Raw genomic sequence first — 20,261 nt, 5'->3', positions numbered from 1 at the left:
TTATACCTGTGTTTTCTGTCTGTCTGTGCGAGTTCATTTTGTTCGTTCAAACCTACCAGCGGTTTCCCTTGCCCGTCTTTGCTATAGTCCCTGTTTTGTAGCTTCGCGGTTTTGACCTTACCTGCATGCCTGCCCTGACCCTTCCTGCCTGCCTGCCCTGACCTTACCTGACCTTGCCTGCCCTAACCTTACCTGACTGCCTGCCCTGACCTTACCTGCCTGCCTTGACCTGTCGTTTGCCTGCCCCTCTTTAATGAATAAACTTCTGTTTCTTCTGCACTGTCTGCACCTGGGGCATACCTTAACACGTGATATGCTGCTCATGCTCCCAGGTGCTAATTATTTATAACAATGTTTTAACCCTTAGTTCTTCATCAGGCATCCTTATTCCAGCACAGTTCAGCTTTAATTCCCATAGTTTTTTATTTAGTTTAGTCGTTTACTTTTTTGAGGGAGGGGTTACAGGTACAAATAAACACTAAAAGAAATGCATACAAAAATAACCCCAAAAATTATTTCATGGGATAAAATGTTAGTGCCAATTTAAAGTTTGGTACGGATAGTCCTCCTACATTATTTCCCTCTTTGTAAATGTATTCATTTTATCCGTGATTGTCTACTTTGCAGTATACATTTTAAAACCGCACTATCAATTTTATCCCAGAAGCCAGAAGGTGGAGCCATGGGAAGCAGTGAACTACAGAAATTCAGCCGCGGCAATATATTCATTTTTACAACAGATTTTCTTCCGGTTAAAGCAACTGAGACATTATTCCATCTTCTGAGATCGGATGGAATTGATTTGAGCGCTCTGTTAAAGTTGAAGGCAATGGTTTTAACTAAGGAAGGAAATACTGAATATCTTCTCACAAATGTTTTACATGTAAAAAAATTGGGATTCCATAATTACAGATGTAGGGCTGATTTAGTTAGATACATTTTATGGCTTGAGATGAAGCTGAATTTATCTATGATCTTCAATTAGTTTGGGAGCAATTGAGATACATTGTCTAGATAGTAAAATAATGAAATATCGTCTGTGTAAAATGAGATGAAGTGATCAGTAGATTTTGGGGAAATTGGTGTTATTTCCTTAGATTGACGAATTTCCTTGGCCAGAGGTTCTGTGGATAATAAAACTACCAAAGGCGAAATTGAGCTTTTAATAAAAGCTAAATTAGGGCTGTATTCACATCTCTCACAGATCAACCTTTGTAAACGGCTGTATTAATCATATGGAGCAATAGCGGACCAAATTGATTCCAACATTTTAAATAGACTTCAGGAGGAATACCGTCCCAGTGCCTTTTTTCATGCTATCCAATACCCTTTTAAGTTCATTGAGAGAGTTTTGGGCTCCCAGAAAGGTGGCTTCCTCTGTTGAAGGAAGAGGGGTTCTTAATTATTTTTGAAAGTACTTGGTCTGGCTTGGTGTGGATTTACAATCAGAGGTGTACAGTTCTTTATAGAAGAGGGATAGCTAAATGATCATTACTGCGTAGGTTGTTGGCTAGTAAATGACTGGGACGATTACCGTGGAAGTACAGTGCCTTGCAAAAGTATTCGGCCCCCTTGAACTTTGCGACCTTTTGCCACATTTCAGGCTTCAAACATAAAGATATAAAACTGAATTTTTTTGTGAAGAATCAACAACAAGTGGGACACAATCATGAAGTGGAACGACATTTATTGGATATTTCAAACTTTTTTAACAAGTCAAAAACTGAAAAATTGGGCGTGCAAAATTATTCAGCCCCTTTACTTTCAGTGCAGCAAACTCTCTCCAGAAGTTCAGTGAGGATCTCTGAATGATCCAATGTTGACCTAAATGACTAATGATGATAAATACAATCCACCTGTGTGTAATCAAGACTCTGTATAAATGCACCTGCACTGTGATAGTCTCAGAGGTCCTTTTAAAAGCGCAGAGAGCATCATGAAGAACAAGGAACACACCAGGCAGGTCCGAGATACTGTTGTGAAGAAGTTTAAAGCCGGATTTGGATACAAAAAGATTTCCCAAGCTTTAAACATCCCAAGGAGCACTGTGCAAGCGATAATATTGAAATGGAAGGAGTATCAGACCACTGCAAATCTACCAAGACCTGGCCGTCCCTCTAAACTTTCAGCTCATACAAGGAGAAGACTGATCAGAGATGCAGCCAAGAGGCCCATGATCACTCTGGATGAATTGCAGAGATCTACAGCTGAGGTGGGAGACTCTGTCCATAGGACAACAATCAGTCGTATATTGCACAAATCTGGCCTTTATGGAAGAGTGGCAAGAAGAAAGCCATTTCTTAAAGATATCCATAAAAAGTGTTGTTTAAAGTTTGCCACAAGCCACCTGGGAGACACACCAAACATGTGGAAGAAGGTGCTCTGGTCAGATGAAACCAAAATTGAACTTTTTGGCAACAATGCAAAACGTTATGTTTGGCGTAAAAGCAACACAGCTCATCACCCTGAACACACCATCCCCACTGTCAAACATGGTGGTGGCAGCATCATGGTTTGGGCCTGCTTTTCTTCAGCAGGGACAGGGGAGATGGTTAAAATTGATGGGAAGATGGATGGAGCCAAATACAGGACCATTCTGGAAGAAAACCTGATGGAGTCTGCAAAAGACCTGAGACTGGGACAGAGATTTGTCTTCCAACAAGACAATGATCCAAAACATAAAGCAAAATCTACAATGGAATGGTTCAAAAATAAACATATCCAGGTGTTAGAATGGCCAAGTCAAAGTCCAGACCTGAATCCAATCGAGAATCTGTGGAAAGAACTGAAAACTGCTGTTCACAAATGCTCTCCATCCAACCTCACTGAGCTCGAGCTGTTTTGCAAGGAGGAATGGGAAAAAAATGTCTGTCTCTCGATGTGCAAAACTGATAGAGACATACCCCAAGCGACTTACAGCTGTAATCGCAGCAAAAGGTGGCGCTACAAAGTATTAACTTAAGGGGGCTGAATAATTTTGCACGCCCAATTTTTCAGTTTTTGATTTGTTAAAAAAGTTTGAAATATCCAATAAATGTCGTTCCACTTCATGATTGTTTCCCACTTGTTGTTGATTCTTCACAAAAAAATACAGTTTTATATCTTTATGTTTGAAGCCTGAAATGTGGCAAAAGGTCGCAAAGTTCAAGGGGGCCGAATACTTTCGCAAGGCACTGTAATTGTTGAATCTTACTTGATGGATGGCAAATTCTGCTCTCTGTCTTATCAATAAATGAAGTTATGTTTTGACTCTGGAAAGAGTAATAGCTACCTGGTCTAGAAAGAGTAATAGCTACCTGGTCTAGAAAGAGTAATAGCTACCTGGTCTAGAAAGAGTGATTGATGAGAACGCTCTAACAGTTCACATCATTTCGAAATCAGATGTCTTCTTTAATTGTGATTTATTCAACCCAGATGCAAATGCAGTTGCATTATTTTTTATAAAATCTTTGGTGGCATCCCATCGACTACATTTTTATTGATCGTTATAAATTATTTTAGTTAAATTTCAAACAATGTAGGATTTTGTAATAATGAAACACTGAAACGCCATCTTGTGGCTCTTTTAGGAGATTCTGAAATATGAAGTTGGCAGTAGTAAGTCTGGTGGTCAGACAAGCTCATGTCGAATTTATATTTTTTTTAATGAAACAAAATAGAGATATAGTTTAATATAGTAGATAATAGTATGAAATCGATTCATGAGAATCTAATTTGAGTAGAAAACATACTATTTTACTTTAGAATTGTGTACTCGCCAGACATCAATGAGGTTGTAAACACAAAGTACATGCTGGAGAGTCTTGGTTGCGTGTGGATTGTAGTTGGTCTTATTAAATGTCCAAAATGGAATTCCTGTCTGTCCCAATAACCAGACAAAATTCAGTTAATCCCAACAACAAAACGTAGGATCATAAGAATTTGGAGCGTAGACATTTAAGAAAAGTAATTCTACCTTCTTGGTCTTCGCCTTTACCCATGATCGTAATTTTGAGTTTCTTACAGTATGGTTACACCTTCATTTTTGCAAGGGGCTAATAAAAAAGCTGCCATTTTGTCCAATTGGTTCTCTATTCTATTCTGAGTCCTTTTGGAACAGGTGTGTTTCTTGGAGCATTGGTATATGTGACTCGTTTCAGGAAACTAAGCAAATGTTGCGCGTCACTACATCACAGGAGAAGCATTTCAAAGTTTTATTTTTTGGGGGGGCAGAAATGCCTTCTGGAACATGTGAACGTTCATGTGCCTTAATAACAAACTTGTCTGTCATCTGTAAATAAAAATACAATTGTTAAATTATGAGCCTAGTTGGTTTAGCCACAGAGAAAGACAAGAACCTTTCCGCTAGCCTTTATTGGCTGAGATAATGGACATGCCAAGAGATGAGTTCGGATTCGTCTGTCATGTAGCACGCGTCTGTCTATAACATGAGCTGCTCAGTATGTGTAGGTAATGCTTTCTAACAGGGCTTTATTGAAAGATATCATGAAGAACTGCCAAAGTGTTGCTACTGCTCTCCACTTTCTGGAGGAGCGAGTTTTGAAATCGGTGGAATGCCCGGTGGAAGTAGAGTGTGACAGCTAGTGAGATGGAGAAAATTCAGGTGTTTGACTGCAAATATGCGGAGGGAGTCAAAAAGAGAACACACCTGTCTCCGGATTACATCTTCAAACTAAGGACAACAGTGACAGATAAGGAGAATCGTTCATCCATGTATTCGGGTAAGAGAGTCTAGCTCCTGCAGCTACATTTTCAGATAGTATACGTTTCTAATTTTGTCAGAAAGTCGTTTTAAATCATGTTAAAGCGTACTGTTAGCTACTGTAACTAGCTAACGTTAGTTGTCTGGCTCGCTAGCTAATGTTACGTGTATGATCTGTGTAGTAATATTACTCATATCTCAGAGCCATTTGCAGTCCTAGTTATAGCCTAATGATCTAGCCTAAACAATTTAACCCATAGGGATTCAATGTGCTGTAGCCCCACAAGGAAGCATTGTTCATTAATTGCAGTGGAGCCATCGTTGTCTAAATGTCCTGTACCATAGGCAATATAATTATAATGAAGTCCAATATTCAGCATTAATAATAATAATAATAGTGTTCATTTTACTCAATTGAGGAGGTTTCCTCATCATTGACTTATGCTGAGAGCAGCATCACAGCCATAGGCGAAACTGCATGACTGATTGTGCGTGGATAGCATAATATTGAGCCAGTCAAAATGGGGTTAGCCTAGATCTGTCGGTTCCTCCCCTTGTGTGTTGAGCTTGATGTGCTTCTCCAAGAAGCCTTGAGCCTCCTTGGCAGTGGAAAATCTATGTGTTCTATTCTGAATAATTTCAGAGTGATTCTATTATCTTTTTTAGGAGATTGATTTCCCCTTCTAGCTTTAGTTCGGGCTGATTCCAGGTCATGGATTTGCCCATCTGTCACATCGGCCGCTGTCTCCAAACTTTACACTTCAGTTGAGTAGGTATCCACTTTAGAAGTGAGCAGTGTAAGATATGAATTTATCAGTTTTAATTGCAAGTCGAGGGCAGGGGTAATTCCCTCAAGAACAATCACTTGGATGGTAGTGGCCAACTCTTTTCTGACCATCGGTCAAGAGGACCCAGCTTTTACAACAAAGGCTTCCAAAATCCAAGCCAATTCATTTCACTCTACTGAGGGGAACACAACAGCACATGTGCGCTACAGTAAATACATCAAAGTCTAACTTACAGTTGAGGTTTTAAATTTGCTAGGAAAGGTTGTTCTGGATTTAAAGCTAGAAATGTGGATGATAGAGAGCCTTCATAGTCTGGGTCAGTGACTGTCTGCCTAACACCAACATATGGAGATTATAACACAGCACAGACAGACAGTCAGTCATATTACGTCAACTGCTACTGCTTCTGCTTAGCTGTAACCTCCAGCCAGTTACAAACAGGAGCCGCAGACGCACGCGCACGCACACACACACACACACACACACACAGCCTCTTCCCAGCCAGCCAGGTTAAATTACAGGTGTCTGACTGAGACAACATCAGACGGGGAAGCTGTTGAAAAGAAAAGTACTGTAGATGACACATACTTCTTCACCGTAAAATAACATGTCAAACTAATAGTCAATGAGGGCTCGGCCAGTAACCAGTGATTGGTTAAGAGAAATGTAGAAATGTACAACTGGCCTCGTACATCTGAGATTGTGACTAACTACCTTTCATCACAATAACATAGACATTCTGGTTTCCCAATATAAAACAAATTGTCATATTCATTTGAAGCCTCTTTTGCCCGTAATGGTCCTCCCTTGGTACAGTCGCTCTAAGTCTTGCTTTCCAGTGTTGTATGTACAGTAATGTGAAACCCGGAGCTTCATTCTAAGGCCAGGCCACTCCAATCACTCAGTGGGCTCCACAGGTTCCTGTCTGGTACACATTCATCAGCGTCACTCACCTGCCTCCCAGACTCACACAATGCAATAGGAGGAGAGGTGCCGTGGCAGCAGCAGTAGACACCTGAGGGACCGCACGCTGACATACCAGACATGATCCAATGACGTGTTCTAATGTCTATCATCGCCTTTCATTTCTCGAGTTTTTTGTCTCTCACACCTGTGATCCTTTTGTTTACAGCGTGGCATCGCAGGTTGCAAATATCCGTGTAGGAATTCTATAGAGCAGGGATGTCAAACTCACTTTGCCCCAGGGAACACATATGGTTTTCAACAAGGTCTGGAGGGCCGGGGCTAAAAATGTATTGTATTTCCACGGCGTCAAAATGTTCATCCATCATTTTTGGGAATTTCCAACGCTCCCTGACTCTCTATTTTTAATTTCTGAGATTAGCTGGAAACGATCAAAAACTGTATGAATGTAGTAGGTCTATTATAATTTCTACAGTTTGAAGCATATTGACTTTGCTCCCCTCCCCCCACCACCACCAAAGAAATACAATAAATAAGTACAAATAAATGTTTCAACTCAAACCCCCCCCGGGCCAGATTAGACATCCTCACGGCCCTTATGTTTGACACACCTGTTATAGAGTGTGCGAAAAGATATCAACAAGGCCATTATGCTAAGCCCATATGTCAACAGAGGTACTCAAGATTCTGTCCTGCTAATTTCCCAGACAGACAGAGACAGACAGACAGGGAGCCATGGGAACGGCTGTCATAGTTACCACCCCCCACCCCCCACCCCCCACCAGACAAAATAATAATTATCCCCTGAGGAATGCCAGTAGCTTCCCTCATGGCGGCAATATGACTCTAAACATTAAGGTTGGTCCTTGCCCCTTCGGCTGTTGCTTTAACCAAGTGAGCAGTAACACTTTCAATACTGGGCAGGTGACATCACAGCACCTGTGGCTACGGATCACCTTGGAAACCCTGTAATGGTCGTGCTAATTAGCCTAGCGGCACAGCGCGGAAGACTGGGACAATTTACTATTTTTACACCACATGTGGCATAAGGATATGAGCGACAGTTAAACAATCTGTGAACCCGGCGGCCGCACCAACCATAATAACAGCCGAAGCTGGGAAAATAAACGCCCACTACAATCGTCATGACACAATGTAGTTTGGGTGCAGACTTGAGAAAACACCAAACCTCTGCTTTGGCTGAGTCTATTATTTTACGGCTGGCCGTTCCAGCTAAACACAGCTTGGGACGAGGCACATATCTCGCTTTCAAGCATACGAACGCATCAATAAAGCCTTGGACAGTGTGTAATCATGACTTAACCCTCGTAGTGAATGAGACGTCTGTTTTCTAACCATAATATGCCTGGAAGGGAGAAAATGGACTGACATCTGTCAATACTTTGTTTGGAAGTCCGTATTTAGACATGGGATTATATTTGACATTTAGATTTTTTTATATATTATATTTGGGAGAATGGCAGATGCTGTGGTCACAATATGTCTGTCTGTTGTGGTCCCGATGTCTGTCTGTTGTGGTCCCGATGTCTGTCTGTTGTGGTCCCGATGTCTGTCTGTTGATGTTATGTCGATCAAAATGAATCTGTCTATGTTCACAGAAATCAGCATCACAAATCCACATTAAAGGCAAAGTCTGGGATATTTCCTGCTGTTAAATGGTCATTTCAATGAATCATATAATCCCATTGAAATACACTACATGACCAAAAGTATGTGGACACCTGCTCATCAAACATCTCATTCCAAAATCATGGGCATTCATATGGAATTGGTCTCCCCTTTGCTGCTATAACAGCCTTCGCTCTTCTGCGAAGGCTTTCCACTAAATGTTGGAACATTGCTGTGGGGACTTGCTTCCATTCAGGTCGGGCACTGATGCTGGGCGATTAGGCCTGGCTCACAGTCAGCGTTCCAAGTCATCCCAAAGGTGTTCGATTGGGTTGAGGTCAGGGCTCTGTGCAGGCCAGTCAAGTTCTTCCACACCGGGGGCATTGTCATGCTAAATCAGGTAAGGGCCTTCCCCAAATTGTTGCCACAAAGTTGGAAACGCAGAACCGTCTAGAATGTCATTGTATGCCGTAGCGTTACGATTTCCCTTCATTGGAACTAAGGGGCCTAGCCTGAACCATGAAAAACAGCCCCAAACCATTATTCCTCCTCCATCAAACTTTACAGTAGGCATTATACATTCAGGCAGGTAGCGTTCTCCTGGCATCTGGCAAACACAGATTAATTTGTCAGACTACCAGATGGTGAAGTGTGATTCATCACTCCAGGGAACGCATTTCCACGCATTTCTACTGCTCCAGAGTCCAAGCTTTACACCACTTCAATCGATGCTTGGCATTGCGCATGGTATTCTTAGGCTTGTGTGAGGCTGCTCGGCCATGGAAACCCATTTTATGAAGCTCCCGACAAACAGTTATTGTGCTGACGTTGCTTCCAGAGACAGTTTGGAACTCGATAGTGAGTGTTGCAACCGAGGACAGATGATGTTTACGCGCTACACGATTTAGCACTCGGAGGGTCGCATTCTGTGAGCTTATGCGGCCAAACACTTCCCGCCTGAGCCGTTGTTGCTCCTAGACTTTTCCACTTCACAGTAACAGCAGTTACAGTTGACCAGTTACAGAAGCTCTAGCAGGGTAGAAATTTGACTAACTGATTTTTTTTTAAAACATATATATTTTATCTTTATTTAACTAGGCAATTAAGTTAAGTTAAGAACACATTCTTATTTTTAATGACGGCCTAGGAACAGTGGGTTAACTGCCTTGTTCAGAGGCAGAACAACAGATTTTTACCTTGTCAGCTCAAGGATTCGATCTTGTAACCTTTTGGTTGCTAGTCCAATGCTCTAACCACTAGGCTACGCTGTTAGTCTATTGAGATGTGATGGCTGTGTGCTCGATTTTATACACCTGTCAGCAATGGTTGTGACTGAAATAGCCGAATCCACTAATTTTAAGAGGTGTCCACATACTTTTGCATATATAGTGTATCAAGACAGTGGCTTTTGCGAGCTACCTGAGATGTGAAACAGATAAACGTCACATGTTTGTGTGAGGTCATTACGTCCAGTTGTTTTTATCGATCCACTGAAAACCCACCATAGCAGGCAATTGTTGCATCTATTTTCAATGCACACTTTCTAAATGTCAACAAAAAAATCTCTGGAAAAAAAGTGACTGGAAACACAGCTAAAGTCACGCTCCTGACAGAACCATTGCTGAGCAGCAGGGCTATGGATGACTCACTTGGGAAAACACACTCCTCTGTGGGCTGCGATTAAGCCCCACCGGAGTGATGAGAATGGAACCTGGACTGTTTGTGTGTAGCCACTGTTTTTTAACTTGTGTATTTGCATGTAAACTTAAACGTAATAATTCAGTTGAGCTCAATTGAAAATCTTCAGTACTGTGACACTATGCTTTAGAATGCATAGTTGTGATGTACATTAAAATAAGTCAACTTTCTTGTCCTAGGTAAGGAAGGGGTGGGAGGATACTCACCCCTTACCCACACAAAAACAAAAATATATATATTTAACTAGACAAGTCAGTTAAGAACAAATTGTTATTTACATTGACGGCCAACACCGGCCAAACCCGGACGACGCTGGGCCAATTGTGCGCCGCCCTATGGGACTCCTAATCATGAAATTGAACCAGGGTGTCTGTAGACACTGAGATGCAGTGCCTTAGACCCCTGCGCCGTGAATATATAATCAGTGTATTGCAAATTAGCAAAATGTATGATATATTACAAATTCTAATTTGTTGTGGCTAATGATAGCTAGCTGGATAACATTAGCTAGGCTAGGCGCAGGGTTTAAGGTTAGTTAGTTAGGATAAAGGGTTAGGGTCAAGGGATCTGAATACTTTCCAAATGCACAGTATACAAATTTAACTGTGCTATATACACTAGTAGACTAGTTTGATTAAATGTAAAAGCATCGGTCTCTTACCTTTCCAAGCCCAGCTGTCGCACCGACTTCTCCCATGTTGAACCTGCAAAAAAGACAAACCATAGACGTCTAAATCTTCATTCAACAGAGTGGACCCTTATTCAAAACTCTTGAGATGGATTCAAGATGGTGACTGCCCAAATGACATGCCTTCCTGAAGCACTTTCTGTTATCCTGCAGAGCCTCCCTATTATTCAGCAATGAGCGTTGAAGACCTGAGCAACACTGAAAAAAGTGTATGCTGTCTATTTTTGGACTGGATACACTTTCTACGGACACACCGGGGTGCAAACACACTTCTGACACCAATGTGGCATATATTTTCAAATGATTCACAGATTACATACATGAAGAATTGAATCTTGAATCCAGTGGTTTCACATGCACACTGACCCTCATTATGACAGTAACACAGGTCTAAACCAAATGTTAGTGAAGGTGAACCACACACTCACACGGGGGCGGCCATGCACCTCGACAGCCTCTTGGATCGTACTCCGCCTCACAGTAATCTGTCATCCTCTGTGACTCACACGACTCATGCAATTAGCAGACGATTCCTTCTCGCTCTCCTCTCTTCCCTTCTCCTCCCTCTTGTTTGAACATACTTCAGACCGAGTGTGTTTATGACATGCAACTCTGCTGTACATTGATTTAATGACGCGGGGCAAATCAAACTACCTTTTTATTTTCTTGAAAGTCTTTGGGCTGATGGGCTTTTTGTTTCCAGGGACATTTCCATGTATGCGAAAGGCCCCCTCCGGGTGAGAGAGTTGGGATTTACAGCTGTCTTACAGCTAAGTGCGAACTCCCAACTCACTGCCCCCGCACCCCTATCCTCCCATCTTATCTGAGGATAGTTACCCTAACGACAGATCAATGAGTCAGTGCTAATTAGCTCTGTCGTCAGCTCATTAATTGCCTGGCTATAGGCCCTCCACGGATGAGAAGACATGTTCTCGACTGAGATGGCTCATGTCCTGTTTAAAAAAGGAATTTAACTGCAATAGTTACAGTACTATATGCTGAGGAAGTCATTTCTGTACTTAAGTTAAATTCATTCAACTTTATCAACAATACATTTCTCGGTAACACCTTACCTTAAGTTGCCCTTATACTTATACTGTTGGTCCCATGTCTCATGAGCTGAAATAAAAGATCCCAGAAATGTTCCATATGCACAAAAATCTTATTTCTCTCAAATTTTGTGTACACATTTGTTTACACCCCTGTTGGTGAGCATTTCTCCTTTGCCAAAATAATTAATCCACCTGCCAGGTGTGGCATATCAAGAAGCTGATTAAACAGCATGATCATTACACACGTCACCTTTTGGACAATAAAAGGCCACTGTAAAATGTGCAGTTTTGTCACACAATACAGTTGATTTGCTGACTGCAGGAGTGTCCACCAGACTTGCTGCCAGATAATTAAATGTTCATTTTTCTACCATTAGCCGCCTCCAACATTCTTTTAGAACATTTGGCAGTACATCTAACAGGCCTCCAAACCGCAGACCAGGTGTAACCATGCCGGCCCAGGACCTCCACATCCGGTTTCTTCACCTGTGGGATCGTCTGAGACCAGCCACCCAAACAGCTGGTGAAACTAAGGAGTATTTCTGTCTGTAATGGGAGAAAACTCATTCTGATTGGCTGGGCCTGGATCCCAAGTGGGTGGGCCTATCCAGTCATGTGAAATCCATAGATTAGGAACTAATGAATTCATTTAAATTGACTGATTTCTTTATATGAACTATAGCTAATTAAAATAATTTATATTTTTGTTCAGTACACGTTTCTCTCTGATGGATACATCACCTGTGCTATGGCGATTGGCAAAGTATACTACGATTAATGTACTGTATGTGTTGCTATTGGCTGCAAGACAGTGAACTATGCAAGGCTCCTTTAATGAATCCCCATTATATTGTTCCCATGGCTAAGCCAATAAAGAGGAGGGGGCGTTTGTTTACGTCAGTTTCTCGCTTACATCATATGCACCCCCCCCCCCCCCCCTCCTCCTTCACTCTCTGCCACCCCAAAATGTTATGGTTATAATACAGCCTGGACATTGTCTATGAGGGAAGGCTACAACCACAACGTACTCCAATGATGAAGTGCTGCCAAACCAAGAATGAATGAATACTAGTACCAGATCACTGTCCAGAGGTACAATATATACAGGGAATACTAGTACCAGATCACTGTCCAGGGGTACAATAAATACAGGGAATACTAGTACCAGATCACTGTCCAGAGGTACAGTATATACAGGGAATACTAGTACCAGATCACTGTCCAGGGGTACAATAAATACAGGGAATACTAGTACCAGATCACTGTCCAGGGATACAATATATATAGGAATACTAGTACCAGATCACTGACCAGGTGTACAATAAATACAGGGAACACTAGTACCAGATCACTGTCCAGGGGTACAGTATATACAGGGAATACTAGTACCAGATCACTGTCCAGGGATACAGTATATACAGGGAATACTAGTACCAGATCACTGTCCAGGGGTACAATAAATACAGGGAGTACCAGATCACTGTCCAGGGGTACAGTATATACAGGGAATACTAGTACCAGATCACTGTCCAGGGGTACAATAAATACAGGGAATAATAGTACCAGATCACTGTCCAGGGGTACAATAAATACAGGGAGTACCAGTACCAGATCACTGTCCAGGGGAACAGTATATACAGGGAATAATGGTACCAGATCACTGTCCAGGGTAACAAAAAATACAGGGAATACCAGTACCAGATCACTGTCCAGGGGTACAATATATACAGGGAATACTAGTACCAGATCACTGTCCAAGGGTACAATAAATACAGGGAATACCAGTACCAGATCACTGTCCAGGGGTACAATATATACAGGGACTACCAGTACCAGATCACTGTCCAGGGGTACAGTATATACAGGGAATATCAGTACCAGATCACTGTCCAGGGGTACAGTATAAAAAGGGAATACCAGTACCAGATCACTGTCCAGGGTACAATAAATACAGGGAATACTAGTATCAGATCACTGTCCAGGGGTACAATATATACAGGGAATATCAGTACCAGATCACTGTCCAGGGGTACAGTATATACAGGAAATACTAGTACCAGATCACTGTCCAGGGGTACAATAAATACAGGGACTACCAGTACCAGATCACTGTCCAGGGGTACAGTATATACAGGGAATACTAGTACCAGATCACTGTCCAGGGGTACAGTATAAAAAGGGAATACCAGTACCAGATCACTGTCCAGGGTACAATAAATACAGGGAATACTAGTATCAGATCACTGTCCAGGGTTACAATAAATAAAGGGAATACCAGTATCAGATCACTGTCCAGGGGTACAATAAATACAGGGAATACCAGTACCGGATCACTGTCCAGGGGTACAATAAATACAGGGAATACTAGTACCAGATCACTGTCCAGAGGTACAGTATATACAAGGACTACCAGATCACTGTCCAGGGGTACAATAAATACAGGGAATACCAGTACCAGATCACTGTCCAGGGGTACAATAAATACAGGGAATACTAGTACCAGATCACTGTCCAGAGGTACAAAAAATAGAGGGAATACTAGTACCAGATCACTGTCCAGGGGTACAATAAATACAGGGAATACTAGTACCAGATCACTGTCCAGGGGTACAATAAATACAGGGAATACCAGTACCAGATCACTGTCCAGGGGTACAATAAATACAGGGAATACAAGTACCAGATCACTGTCCAGGGGTACAATAAATACAGGGATTACCAGTACCAGATCACTGTCCAGGGGTACAGTATATACAGGGAATACTAGTACCAGATCACTGTCCAGGGGTACAATAAATACAGGGACTACCAGATCACTGTCCAGGGGTACAATAGATACAAGGACTACCAGATCACTGTCCAGGGGTACAATAAATACAGGGAATACTAGTACCAGATCACTGTCCAGGGGTACAATAAATACAGGGATTACTAGTACCAGATCACTGTCCAGGGTAACAAAAAATACAGGGAATACCAGTACCAGAGCACTGTCCAGGGGTACAATATATACAGGGAATACTAGTACCAGATCATTGTCCAGGGGTACAATATATATAGGGAATACTAGTAACAGATCACTGTCCAGGGGTACAATAAATACAGGGAATACCAGTACCAGATCACTGTCCAGGGGTACAATATATACAGGGACTACCAGTACCAGATCACTGTCCAGGGGTACAGTATATACAGGGAATATCAGTACCAGATCACTGTCCAGGGGTACAGTATATACAGGAAATACTAGTACCAGATCACTGTCCAGGGGTACAATAAATACAGGGACTACCAGTACCAGATCACTGTCCAGGGGTACAGTATATACAGGGAATACTAGTACCAGATCACTGTCCAGGGGTACAGTATAAAAAGGGAATACCAGTACCAGATCACTGTCCAGGGGTACAATAAATACAGGGACTACCAGTACCAGATCACTGTCCAGGGGTACAGTATATACAGGGAATACTAGTACCAGATCACTGTCCAGGGGTACAGTATAAAAAGGGAATACCAGTACCAGATCACTGTCCAGGGTACAATAAATACAGGGAATACTAGTATCATATCACTGTCCAGGGTTACAATAAATAAAGGGAATACCAGTATCAGATCACTGTCCAGGGGTACAATAAATACAGGGAATACCAGTACCGGATCACTGTCCAGGGGTACAATAAATACAGGGAATACCAGTACCAGATCACTGTCCAGGGGTACAATAAACACAGGGAATGCTAGTACCAGATCACTGTCCAGAGGTACAATAAATACAGGGAATACTAGTACCAGATCACTGTCCAGGGGTACAATAAATACAGGGAATACTAGTACCAGATCACTGTCCAGGGGTACAGTATATACAGGGACTACCAGATCACTGTCCAGGGGTACAATAAATACAGGGAATACCAGTACCAGATCACTGTCCAGGGGTACAATAAATACAGGGAATACAAGTACCAGATCACTGTCCAGGGGTACAATAAATACAGGGATTACCAGTACCAGATCACTGTCCAGGGGTACAGTATATACAGGGAATACTAGTACCAGATCACTGTCCAGGGGTACAATAAATACAGGGACTACCAGATCACTGTCCAGGGGTACAATAGATACAAGGACTACCAGATCACTGTCCAGGGGTACAATAAATACAGGGAATACTAGTACCAGATCACTGTCCAGGGGTACAATAAATACAGGGATTACTAGTACCAGATCACTGTCCAGGGTAACAAAAAATACAGGGAATACCAGTACCAGAGCACTGTCCAGGGGTACAATATATACAGGGAATACTAGTACCAGATCATTGTCCAGGGGTACAATATATATAGGGAATACTAGTAACAGATCACTGTCCAGGGGTACAATAAATACAGGGAATACCAGTACCAGATCACTGTCCAGGGGTACAATATATACAGGGACTACCAGTACCAGATCACTGTCCAGGGGTACAGTATATACAGGGAATATCAGTACCAGATCACTGTCCAGGGGTACAGTATATACAGGAAATACTAGTACCAGATCACTGTCCAGGGGTACAATAAATACAGGGACTACCAGTACCAGATCACTGTCCAGGGGTACAGTATATACAGGGAATACTAGTACCAGATCACTGTCCAGGGGTACAGTATAAAAAGGGAATACCAGTACCAGATCACTGTCCAGGGTACAATAAATACAGGGAATACTAGTATCATATCATTGTCCAGGGTTACAATAAATAAAGGGAATACCAGTATCAGATCACTGTCCAGGGGTACAATAAATACAGGGAATACCAGTACCGGATCACTGTCCAGGGGTACAATAAATACAGGGAATACCAGTACCAGATCACTGTCCAGGGGTACAATAAATACAGGGAATGCTAGTACCAGATCACTGTCCAGAGGTACAATAAATACAGGGAATACTAGTACCAGATCACTGTCCAGGGGTACAATAAATACAGGGAATACTAGTACCAGATCACTGTCCAGGGGTACAGTATATACAGGGACTACCAGATCACTGTCCATGGGTACAATAAATACAGGGAATACTAGTACCAGATCACTGTCCAGAGGTACAATAAATACAGGGATTACCAGAACCAGATCACTGTCCAGGGGTACAGTATATACAGGGATAACCAGTACCAGAACACTGTCCAGAGGTACAGTATATACAGGGACTACCAGATCACTGTCCAGGGGTACAGTATATACAGGGACTACCAGTACCAGATCACTGTCCAGGGGTACAGTATATACTGGGAATAATAGTACCAGATCACTGTCCAGGGTTACAATAAATACAGGGAGTACCAGTACCAGATCACTGTCCAGGGGTACAATAAATACAGGGAATACTAGTACCAGATCACTGTCCAGAGGTACAATAAATACAGGGAATACTAGTACCAGATCACTGTCCAGGGGTACAATAAATACAGGGAATAGTAGTACCAGATCACTGTCCAGGGGTACAGTATATACAGGGACTACCAGATCACTGTCCATGGGTACAATAAATACAGGAAAAACTAGTACCAGATCACTGTCCAGAGGTACAATAAATACAGGGACTACCAGTACCAGATCACCGTCCAGGTGTACAGTATATACAGGGATAACCAGTATCAGATCACTGTCCAGAGGTACAGTATATACAGGGACTACCAGATCACTGTCCAGGGGTACAGTATATACAGGGACTACCAGTACCAGACACCTGTCCAGGGGTACAATAAATACAGGGAATACTAGTACCAGATAACTGTCCAGTGGTACAATAAATACAGGGAATACCAGTACCAGATCACTGTCCAGGGGTACAATAAATACAGGGAATACAAGTACCAGATCATTGTCCAGGGGTACAATAAATACAGGGAATACCAGTACCAGATCACTGTCCAGGGGTACAATAAATACAGGGACTACCAGATCACTGTCCAGGGGTACAATAGATACAAGGACTACCAGATCACTGTCCAGGGTAACAAAAAATACAGGGAATACCAGTACCAGATCACTGTCCAGGGGTACAATATATACAGGGAATACTAGTACCAGATCAATGTCCAGGGTACAATAAATACAGGGAATACTAGTATCATATCACTGTCCAGGGTTACAATAAATAAAGGGAATACCAGTATCAGATCACTGTCCAGGGGTACAATAAATACAGGGAATACCAGTACCGGATCACTGTCCAGGGGTACAATAAATACAGGGAATACCAGTACCAGATCACTGTCCAGGGGTACAATAAATACAGGGAATGCTAGTACCAGATCACTGTCCAGAGGTACAATAAATACAGGGAATACTAGTACCAGATCACTGTCCAGGGGTACAATAAATACAGGGAATACTAGTACCAGATCACTGTCCAGGGGTACAGTATATACAGGGACTACCAGATCACTGTCCATGGGTACAATAAATACAGGGAATACTAGTACCAGATCACTGTCCAGAGGTACAATAAATACAGGGACTACCAGAACCAGATCACTGTCCAGGGGTACAGTATATACAGGGATAACCAGTACCAGATCACTGTCCAGAGGTACAGTATATACAGGGACTACCAGATCACTGTCCAGGGGTACAGTATATACAGGGACTACCAGTACCAGATCACTGTCCAGGGGTACAGTATATACTGGGAATAATAGTACCAGATCACTGTCCAGGGTTACAATAAATACAGGGAGTACCAGTACCAGATCACTGTCCAGGGGTACAATAAATACAGGGAATACTAGTACCAGATCACTGTCCAGAGGTACAATAAATACAGGGAATACTAGTACCAGATCACTGTCCAGGGGTACAATAAATACAGGGAATAGTAGTACCAGATCACTGTCCAGGGGTACAGTATATACAGGGACTACCAGATCACTGTCCATGGGTACAATAAATACAGGAAAAACTAGTACCAGATCACTGTCCAGAGGTACAATAAATACAGGGACTACCAGTACCAGATCACCGTCCAGGTGTACAGTATATACAGGGATAACCAGTATCAGATCACTGTCCAGAGGTACAGTATATACAGGGACTACCAGATCACCGTCCAGGGGTACAGTATATACAGGGACTACCAGTACCAGACACCTGTCCAGGGGTACAATAAATACAGGGAATACTAGTACCAGATAACTGTCCAGGGGTACAATAAATACAGGGAATACCAGTACCAGATCACTGTCCAGGGGTACAATAAATACAGGGAATACAAGTACCAGATCACTGTCCAGGGGTACAATAAATACAGGGAATACCAGTACCAGATCACTGTCCAGGGGTACAATAAATACAGGGACTACCAGATCACTGTCCAGGGGTACAATAGATACAAGGACTACCAGATCACTGTCCAGGGTAACAAAAAATACAGGGAATACCAGTACCAGATCACTGTCCAGGGGTACAATATATACAGGGAATACTAGTACCAGATCACTGTCCAGGGGTACAAAAAATACAGGGAATACTAGTACCAGATCACTGTCCAGAGGTACAATAAATACAGGGAATACTAGTACCAGATCACTGTCCAGGGGTACAATAAATACAGGGAATACTAGTACCAGATCACTGTCCAGGGGTACAGTATATACAAGTACTACCAGATCACTGTCCATGGGTACAATAAATACAGGAAATACTAGCACCAGATCACTGTCCAGAGGTACAATAAATACAGGGACTACCAGTACCAGATCACTGTCCAGGGGTACAGTATATACAGGGATAACCAGTACCAGATCACTGTCCAGAGGTACAGTATATACAGGGACTACCAGATCACTGTCCAGGGGTACAGTATATACAGGGACTACCAGTACCAGATCACTGTCCAGGGGTACAGTATATACAGGGAATAATAGTACCAGATCACTGTCCAGGGGTACAATAAATACAGGGAGTACTAGTACCAGATCACTGTCCAGTGGTACAATAAATATAGGGAATACTAGTACCAGATCACTGTCCAGAGGTACAATAAATACAGGGAATACTAGTACCAGATCACTGTCCAGGGGTACAATGAATACAGGGAATACTAGTACCAGATCACTGTCCAGGGGTACAGTATATACAGGGAATAATAGTACCAGATCACTGTCCAGGGGTACAATAAATACAGGGAGTACCAGTACCAGATCACTGTCCAGGGGTACAATAAATACAGGGAATACTAGTACCAGATCACTGTCCAGAGGTACAATAAATACAGGGAATACTAGTACTAGATCACTGTCCAGGGGTACAATAAATACAGGGAATACTAGTACCAGATCACTGTCCAGGGGTACAATAAATACAGGGAATACTAGTACCAGATCACTGTCCAGTGGTACAGTATATACAGGGACTACCAGATCACTGTCCATGGGTACAATAAATACAGGAAATACTAGTACCAGATCACTGTCCAGAGGTACAATAAATACAGGGACTACCAGTACCAGATCACTGTCCAGGGGTACAGTATATACAGGGATAACCAGTACCAGATCACTGTCCAGAGGTACAGTATATACAGGGACTACCAGATCACTGTCCAGGTGTACAGTATATACAGGGACTACCAGTACCAGATCACTGTCCAGGGGTACAGTATATACTGGGAATAATAGTACCAGATCACTGTCCTGGGGTACAATAAATACAGGGAGTACCAGTACCGGATCACTGTCCAGGGGTACAATAAATACAGGGACTACCAGATCACTGTCCAGGGGTACAATA

The 20,261-nt window shown here is 42.4% G+C and overlaps 1 protein-coding gene across 3 annotated transcripts in view; it reads right to left on the bottom strand.

The window, feature by feature from the left end:
* LOC110536547 (piezo-type mechanosensitive ion channel component 2) overlaps positions 1 to 20,261 on the bottom strand; it is a 228,583-nt gene that overhangs the window by 142,244 nt on the left and 66,078 nt on the right. For all 3 annotated transcript variants that reach the window (XM_036934818.1, XM_036934819.1, XM_036934820.1), the window contains exon 4: positions 10,403 to 10,445. In XM_036934818.1, the coding sequence (XP_036790713.1) occupies positions 10,403 to 10,445 (43 nt within the window). The remainder of the gene's footprint in view (positions 1 to 10,402; positions 10,446 to 20,261) is intronic.

The sequence above is a fragment of the Oncorhynchus mykiss genome, chromosome 11, assembly GCF_013265735.2.
Source record: "Oncorhynchus mykiss isolate Arlee chromosome 11, USDA_OmykA_1.1, whole genome shotgun sequence".
Lineage (NCBI taxonomy): Eukaryota > Metazoa > Chordata > Actinopteri > Salmoniformes > Salmonidae > Oncorhynchus > Oncorhynchus mykiss.
This window is presented reverse-complemented; position numbering and strand designations above follow the sequence as displayed.